This window comes from Terrapene carolina, unplaced genomic scaffold (assembly GCF_002925995.2).
Source record: "Terrapene carolina triunguis isolate 2854851 unplaced genomic scaffold, T_m_triunguis-2.0 Scaffold139, whole genome shotgun sequence".
Taxonomy (NCBI): Eukaryota; Metazoa; Chordata; order Testudines; family Emydidae; genus Terrapene; species Terrapene triunguis.
The window spans coordinates 15,626,572-15,635,798 of NW_020664490.1; the positions used below are offsets into that span (position 1 = coordinate 15,626,572).

Consider the following 9,227-nt stretch of genomic DNA (forward strand, 5'->3'; position numbering starts at 1 on the left):
GGCACCCACACAAAATACAGTGCATATGCAGGTCGTTCTCCAGAAAGGAGAAGAAACCAGCTGCCTGTCTGAAAATGTACACATGAGAAGCTCCATGGAGCTTGGGTCCAAGAAATACAATGAAGGACTGATCTTTTTAACAAGTGCTGAAATGAACCACAGCTATTGACCCCAGGCTGAAGGGGAGGGGCAGGTGGCCACCCACTGGGGGAAGAGATAAGAAAAGAAGGGATGGGAAAAGAGGGGGAGGGAAAAAGGCCAAACAAGGTTTAAAAACACTCCATCCCGTGGAGGGGAACAGAGGCAAGAGAGCTGATGGCCAGATCAGTACCTTTATTTGTCTCTCTAAACCACCAGCTGGTTGCTCTCCAAACCCTGCAGCTCTTGCACCACCAGCAGCAAGGTGAGGATGCCAGAGCCTGCCATCCCCACTACAAATTGGATCAGGCCTCTCCACCGCTCAGCACAGGTATGTATGGCCCGGCTCTGCATGACATGGGACAGGGCCTGGATGCAGCCAGGTCTAGTCAGGCTCAGGAGCAGGAGGAAGGCAGAAGAGCAGCAAGCAAAACCTCTGAGGAGGAAGAAGAATGTGGATCCCAGGCTCTTTCTAACCCAGGTGAGCCCGGGCCAAAGGATTCAAGACAGCTGGGCCCAGCCAGGCCCCGAACACTTGCACAGATTGCTGTGCACAGCATGCTGTCCCGAATAGTAGATTCAACATCCCAGCTTGTCAGCGTGGAACAGACTCTCCTGCTCCCTCTGTTTCAGGAACATCCTTTTCCTATTCACCTAAAAGTAAGTAGTGAGAGATCAAAGGACTCTTGTCCTGGGCTTCCTTCTGCAAATGGGCAGTTAATTGCACTGTTTGGGGCATCCTTGTATATGCTGGATTCTGTCAGACTGACTGGAGCAGTTTTATTTACGTTAATTTGCAATGAAGTAATTACTCCAAATCATTTTAGGATTGTACAGAGTTTACAAAATAATTATAAAGTCAATGACAATCCTTTGTGCTAGCACCGCGGGGGTACTGGATACAAATGCTCTTTTGTTGTAGTTGGGGTTAGTGATGCTTTAAACCATAAATTAGGAAGCGTAGAATTTTTTTAGGAGATATTTACATTTTCCACATAAAGCCTCAAACTCCCATATGCTGTTATGGTACCTGAAGAGCCCAGTCAACAAATATGAAGAGACAAAGAGTGACTTGTAAGTGAAATGTCGATTTTCATAGAATAAGAGAACCATCGCATATGATTCCAGAATGACAAGTTATATCTATAGCTGAGATTTAGTGAACATATGTAAGAAGAGGTCCTCATTTTGCTGGTAAAAGGGTGGTGCATATTATCACAAGAAAAATTCTTGTGGCCCTTTGACATTCAAGAAAAAGCCATGCATAGGGGACTGGGTAATTCATTTGTGTGTGATACAGAGTCCATCACCTGTTGGTCTCTGGGTTCAAATTTGGTCCAGCTTGATTGTGACCAAAAGTCATTACCTTAGGATGACTTATTATGTAAAATGAATTGTAGTCTCTGTCTAATTTTTCACAACAGATGTACACATCACAAAAAGCACATTTCACCCCAGTTCGCATTCTTGTTGATCTTCCTAACAGAGAGGCTGTAAATTGAACCAATATACGGATGTCTCTACCCTTTCACCTTAGCAGGCAGACCCTCCAGGTGCAGATTGGCATTGGCAGGGCAGTGTGGGAGAAGCTGGAGCCATATCTGTTCAGTGAAAAACCAAGGTCAACCTTTTCAGAAGTTGCTTCTGATTTTAGGTGCCTGAGTATTTGGGTGTCCAGTCTGAGACATGTCACAGACCTGATTTTTTCAGAGGTGCTGAGCACCCATGCTCCCCCTGACTTCAACTGAAGTTGTAGCTGGTCAATACTTCTGAAAATCAAAACCAAGGTATCTCACAAGTTGGGCACTCAACAACTGAGGCACCAAAAAAAAAAAAAAAAAATCACAGGCTACCTTTGAAAATTTTGGTCTAGATTATTTCAGTCTCCAGGTGTATTAATCTAAGACTTTTCACCAGAAATAAATTCACTTGTGGGGGGTAAGGAATCAAAGAGGGAAAAGCCTTGTGTGAAGTGGAAAGAGTCAAGATTTAAAAAAAAAAAATCAGCTGAAACGGGTAGACCTAGCATTCCTATGCTAGTGAAAAACAAATGTACAATTGTTTATTGGAATGTTGTAATATTGACTTTCCAATATGACACCGTCATTGCTAATATGTAAAAATAAATAATATTCTTCATTAGCACAAATACTAACCAGATAGAATACATCCACCTCAAATAAGGCTTTATTTTCTTTCTATTCTTTCCCAGAAGAGCTTTAATATCTGTGTGGGTGAATGCATCTTTTAGATGCCACTGGGAATAACACTAACTTTGGATTCTCATATTACTATTCTACTTGAAGTCAGGTTAGATCTTTTCTTCAGGGAATGCCCATTATCAGGACCAACTGAACACTGGGATTTTCCTGGGTCAGTTTCTATGACTAGGTTAAATAAATTCTGCGGTGTGTTTCCATAAAATCGGAGTAATTTAATTAGGTCTTTTAGCTGTGAGTAATTTCATTGCTGCAGGTTTTAGTTTTAAAACAGTTGGATTCCAAGGATTCAGTTTACATGTTCACCCTGCCGGGAAATTTAGATGGAAAAAGCCTCTTACAACTGAACTTTTAGCTGCAGTTCTCAGATGACATGGACATAACCTCTCAAACAGAATAAAAATAGCAGCTGTCCATTCAGTCACACTTTCTACAGCCAAAACACAACCATCCTCAGAGCACAGAAATGCTCTTAAGTGCTAAATGGCCAACTTGGTCTCAGTCACACCGCAAATACATTCATTACTTGCTACAGTTGCTCTGTGGGGCTGCTCCAGACAGTCCAGAAATGGTCTTATTTATATTCTTATTGGTGGTGTCAGTTGAAAAAAAAAAAAGTCACAGGTTGCTATAAAAGTGGCCCAAAAATGTAGCTACATGTGGCTTGTGAAAAAAGATCCAAACAACCAGCATTATAACATAGTAAAACGTGCATACTCCAGAGACTACCATAGACCTGAAAGCAATGCTTTTTCTAGCTCCCAGGATGCATCAGACAATATTGGTGTGGGAAGCCTGAGAGAAGTGGCTCAGTGTTAATTTATGATGGAAAGTTAAGCTCCTGTGAGAATTCTGATGGACCTTCCTTTAAGTTTGACAGGTCACTTGACCGGCAGCATCATCCACAAACAATATACTAGTGACTTTGGATTTCAGACATCCACGCTAATATATGTTTCTCTACCATAATTATGCACTTCCAGGATGAACAGATCAGTCAGTACAGTACTAAAAGCGAGAGATTTTGTATTTTGGGCAGCACTTTGTGCGTATTTGAAAAGAAAACATAAAATGAAAAGATTCCTGAAATGGGAGTGTGCAGCTTCCCTGTGCTATGGGCAGGTGCAGACTTCATTACCACTGCTCTTTGATAACATCCTGCCTCCTGAGCTGGAGTAACTGAGGGGTCACTGAAGTGTTACTAACTCAGAAATGTATAACAAGATTGGATTGGACTAAACTGGATCTTAGCCAGCTGGAAATGGAATATAAATTATACTAGGAAGTTAAAATAACTATCACAGTTTCAAAACAGTTTTGGTATTTAAAAAAAAATAGTGCTTGTGAAAGGTGGCAGACGGACAGTTCTGGATAGTGAGACCTGCCTGACAATGCGAGTTCCCCAGGCCTCTCCACTAGTGTTCTGTCGCTAGGTGTGAGAGGGTCTCCATGATCATAAAGGAATAGATCCATCTGGGTGGACCTTTATGCCTATTTGTTGCCTCACCGTGTTAGATCCTCAACTGGTGTAAACTGGCATAGCTGCATTGAAATCAATGGAACTATGTTAATATACACCAGGAAAGAAGTGGGACTCTGTGCAGGAGTAAGGGTGTGCCCAGGGGGACCTCTTTGTAGAATCAGGGTCTGCATCCCTAGTCTCTCTGCTCAGACTGTCAGCAACAGTGCCACTGTTTGTTGATTTTTGTTTTTCTGCTATATTGAGAGCAATATATAGGGAACAGAACTGAAGCCATATGCTCATTCAGCAACCAAAAGATGTGACATCAGAAACTACTGACCTAGACTAGATTCAAACTGGAGGACTAGAAGAGCTAGGCTCTGTATCCCAGCTAGTCCTCTTTAGCTATGATAATCTTTGAAAAATACTGTAATGCCAACACATTAGCTACTCAGAAAATGGCCAGGGTGTAGTGCCAGCAACACAAGCACCGTGCTCTTTTCTCACATGATTTTCACCATTTTTTCCAAAGCGCTATAGAACTGATAGTTGTTGCAATGAAGTATTTGTAATTACACTTAATAAAATCCTATTTTCTGAAAGCTGATTTCTGACCCAAAGGGAAGGTTCTCTTTTCCCACAAAACAACTGGCTCTAGAGTAGATGATACGCTGATTCATGAAGAGTGGTTTAGTGGTGATGGCAACCAGAAAATTGACCTTCATCAGAATTCTTATAAAACAGCAACAGAATCTTTACCTGCCACCACACATTAAACCAATTAAGTGCTCACGCACACACTTTTTTTGGGGTAGCTAATGAGGTTATAACATAATTCCTGTATCTTCTAGCAATGAATTTTCATTCTTACAGTAATTAATATGAAAATTGACCATGGAGAGGTTGCTCTAAAGTACAAACTATAAGCATCATTTTAAGTTGTTTGGGTATATTTAAAATGTTGACAAATAAACAATTTTTGGTTTTATTTCTAACAGCATGGAGATCATTTTTGGAACTGTCCCCAGAATCACTATGAATTCAGTGAGAAAATAGGTACTCATGGCTACATGACATTAACAATCTCTTCACCCTGATGATTGCTCTGTACTCTGCATTTGTGCCTGCTTTGTTAGAAAGAGGCTATATGGTAGCAAACCATAGGATAACTGGTTTTAATTTTTTCACAGAGTGACTTTACAAGAAATTATTAATAGTTGTATTATTTTTTTGTGAGAGATGACTCATCAGAAACAATACATAAAAGTCTTCCTAAATATAAATGTTTTGAAACACTATGGTTGGAGGGACTTTAAGACGACCACCCCTACAGACGTTCCTTCGGAAGAAGTTGAGGCTTATTGGCAGGGAAGCTTGCATTATACCTCTTCTGAGGAGGGAGGACTCAAATATTTAGTGTTGTCATTGTGGCACCTTTTACAAATGTGAAATAAACTCTTTTCAAAGGTGGGAGAGGGAAGAGAGGAAGGGGGGAAAACCCCAAGAAAACTAACGTGTTTAATTTTCTGAGAAATAATATTTAGCACGTCTATAATGCTTATATTTTCAAAATGCTTTACAAACATTAGCTAATTCTCTTAACATCTCTATGCAATAATGCTTACTTATGTCCATTTTATAGATCAGTAAATTAAGGCAAGGAGCTTAAAGCACTATCTTCCCTAAATATTTTACTGTGTTTAAAGCACAGTGGCTCCCCAGCCATTTACTAATATTGACTGGACTTGCCCATTTAAATGGGGCCAAACCATCTTATAATTACATTTAAAAAACTTTACTTCAGTTGTGGTTCTTTTCAAGACCAGGCATTATGATGTATTATAATTTGTATTATGGTAGCACCTATATGCCCTATCTCAGATCAATACTGGTCCACACTAGAATTTGGCCAAAAATTTCCACCATTGCTTCAGTTCCACCAATGGTACCAGCAGTGATGGAAGCAGTATTATAGACAAGGCACTTGGTGGTTGCAGGCCTTTCAGCCACCATGTTGTCTAACGCTGCTTACAGCAGATATAAACAACATGGTGGTTAAAATGCTAATGAATGCCAGCAACGTTGTCTGCACTAGCTTTCCCATCATTGCTGCTACCAATGGAGCTGAACTGGGAATAGTCATTGTGGAAAATTCTTGGTAAAAATGCCTGATGTGGACACAGCCACTGAGTCAGCAAAAGAGCAGACTGGAACTTAAAATCTTCTATATTCCAACTTCATAACAAATCCACTAGACCATGCACTTGTGAGCATGCTTAAGAAAAAAAACAATTTTCCTGACTGCAAACCATAAAGATCTACTTGATTTATCTATTTAACAGTTAAGAGTAAAAAATGACAGAAGTAAACAGGCCTTATTCTCTTTAATGGTGTCTTGTTAAGCATCATCATAAACTAAATTACACTAGTAATTAACACTAGTTAATATATTTATAATAGTGCTCAAAAATAAAAGCTGTTCAAGAAGAAATGTCCTACTGATTCAGCTCAATGTCAGGTGACAAATATCTAAAGCAGTCAAAGACTGGTTAAATATTTTAAGTCCTAATTTTAAGAGATTTAGAACTAGTGGGCCATGCAGTTCTTATTCTGGTGTAGCTCTGTCAGTGCCATGTGGGATATTAACTCATCTGTCTAAACATATGGGTCTTGACAAACAAAAGCTGCAGGAAGGATATGCTCCTGCGCTGAAATTGAAAACACTTCAAATGAAATCACTGCAAATATTTATTGTGTTAGTATTTTAATGGAAACTATGAACCACTTGAGCTATTGCTCTCGATCACTTCAGTTCACAGGTTTAGAACAGTGGAGTCCTAATACAGAAGGGCTTTTTTAGTAAGCACACTTTTCTATTTACTTCAGTTAGTTAATATCCAGGTGTTTTTTGTTGTTCCTTTTTGAAAGGAGAGAATGAAAATTTTCATTTTCTGTCCTGTATCCTAAAGTTCCCATGTGCTGGACACCTGGAAAAGCTGGCATTACTAGCTTGTTTACTTATTCAAATATATTAAGAGGTAAAATAAATTGCACTATGGATTTTATATCTAGGAAATTTCTGAATTCTACTAAAGGGAGCTTTATAGATCAGGATTCGAAAGGTGACCTTCAAAGGAACAATCAAAATATTTTTTTAAAAGGAAAAAAAATTGCTACTTACCTAGGGTCATGCCTTAGTGCTCCCCAGTTTTCCAGTGTTGGGGACATTCCCCAATGATGGAATCTCCGCACCTGCAGCAGACTTGCAATAAATGCCAGAGGACTTCTAGGGAGTCTAAAACCAAACTGGTTAGTTTTGCTTTATTTTTGTGCCGATTGCTCACCCCTGCCCGCTTAGTGAGGCCATTCAGCACATATTTCAGTGTTAACTCCTTTTTGATATTTTGTTTGCAGATCACCTTTAATGTTACCATAATGTAGCAGGTACTGCCTAGATTAAACACATTTGTGCAGTTTTAACAGGGCTTTATTTGAAATAATGGAGCTTTGGCCCATGAGGGGCTTGAACCTGCATTCCTTTAAGAACGACAGCTGACAACAGAGTCTAAACTCAGTTCTCCGAGAGCTAAAAGCACAAGCCTTTACCATTTCAGAGAAAGGACCAAGTATATTAACTAGAAGAAGTAGCAGACTCATAAGCCTCTTATGTGGAGCAGCTACTATAGGGGGACAAAGACCAACATTCTCCTAAGGTTCATCTGGAACATGCATTATGTAACAAAACGAATATATTAACACACATGATGTTAAACACTACTTTGCACCAAGTATAGACAAGAATAAATTGTTTAAAAAGCATTAGTGAGCATCACCCTAGGGTTAACCATGTCCATCTAACTTTTAAAACATGGTTGGCATGGTCTACACTAGATGCAAAGTCACTTGGTTAGAACTGGTTAATTAGCATGTTGTTCAACACAATGCATTTCCCTAGTGGACACAGGTCCTAGCGTGGATTATGCTTGCAGAGCAAGTTTTCAGGGAAGCCAGAGGGCCTTTTTGGTGTGCAGGAATATCAAAATCAGTCCAGAGACAGTTATCACAAATTAAACTACTAAAATTATGATTAATTGAAAGATAATTTTTAAAATGAAGCTGCTAAAGTTCAGTGGAGACTGGTGACATTTAAAAGCAGGTAGGTGAAACTGACACAAGGTTACACGTCACGACACTTTACAGCAATATGTAAAGATCAGAAATGAAAGTTCATGCCGAAGGTTTCTGTCTAGAAAGATGTGCTGTGCATGGCTAAAGCATTACTTGTCACTCATTTCTTTTTGGTTTGGCTTTTAGGATAGCATTGAGTTTAGAAACATCTGCAGTCATATGGCTTTACAGTTGGAGGGGCAGCAATTTGACAGAGACTTACATGCAGCACACCAGTGTTTGAGGACCATCGTTGAGAAACTGATTCATTCACTTGCAGTTTTCCCCTCCGATTTGTATGCCATAGCCCAAGCTTCACTGAGACAAATCCTACAAAACCTCCCAGAGATGTGAAACAGTCACACAGACAAGAGTGACTAATATGTGTAAGAGGTGATAGTACAACCCTACCTCTCAATTGCCTCCAAAATGATGTGTAATTTAAAAGGTTGAATCTGAAGCCTCCGCTCACACGAGTGATCCCATTAACTTCACGTGAGTAAGGACTTCATAATCAAGATCCCAATCCTGCAAACTGTTGAGCACCCTTTGTCTTCCTGGCCAAACTGGTATGAATGGGAATTGAGGGCACCTCCAGGAGTTGATCTGCACCTTGCAGAATTGTGCCCCACATGAACCAGGACTATAGAGCTGGACCCTAAAATTGGGACATTGGTAAAAAGAATGGTGGAGAAGAGGACTGGACCTTTGGAATTCTATTAACCTACATCACTGTTAGTGAAAACATGTTTTCAAATCATTCTTTGTGCTAGTTTGATACTTCAGAGACAGAAAGCGCTGTACATAAGAATGTAACTTTATCACCAGGACAACACATCTGAGAGGTATGTTGTGTGCACAGTATTTAAATATAGCTTTAAAAGGGAGACGCTCTCTAGAGTACTTTACTACCCTGATCTGAAACAACTGATCTGAAGGGTTGCCAATTCAGAAAAGGAAAAAGGGGGGAAATTTTTAGGCCCAATAGGATCACTGTTAAAAATAAATACCGGTAAATAAAAGCCCTCAGTAGTCAAGCACATAAATGCTAATGGAAAGCAGACAGAAGGGGCACAAAGTGTGGCCAAAGCAAATGTATTCAAAGATTTAAACATATATTTGTGGAAATTGCTTTGCAAAACTCACCCAGCTCTAGTAACTGTACAGCACACAGGCATACAACTCTGCTCATATACTGCCAAACCAGGAGTTTCCATAGTCTGAGGTTTTTTCTGCAGCTG

At 39.8% G+C, this 9,227-nt stretch overlaps 1 protein-coding gene across 1 annotated transcript; it reads left to right on the forward strand.

Moving 5' to 3' along the window:
* The first annotated feature begins 315 nt into the window (after positions 1 to 315).
* On the forward strand, positions 316 to 8,973 carry DLEU7 (deleted in lymphocytic leukemia 7). The gene is made up of 2 exons (XM_024208574.3): positions 316 to 798; positions 8,134 to 8,973. The coding sequence occupies exons 1-2, from the start codon at positions 316 to 318 to the stop codon at positions 8,338 to 8,340; spliced, it is 690 nt and encodes a 229-aa protein (XP_024064342.2). The 3' UTR covers positions 8,341 to 8,973.
* Positions 8,974 to 9,227: the final 254 nt, after the last annotated feature.

What these genes read in the sequence shown, in the direction of transcription:
- DLEU7 (XM_024208574.3), top strand. Translation starts at nt 316, where the DNA reads ATGGCCAGATCAGTACCTTTATTTGTCTCTCTAAACCACCAGCTGGTT. An exon ending in CTTTTCCTATTCACCTAAAA is followed by an intron (nt 799 to 8,133) that starts GTAAGTAGTGAG and finishes TTTGGCTTTTAG; the next exon opens with GATAGCATTGAGTTTAGAAA.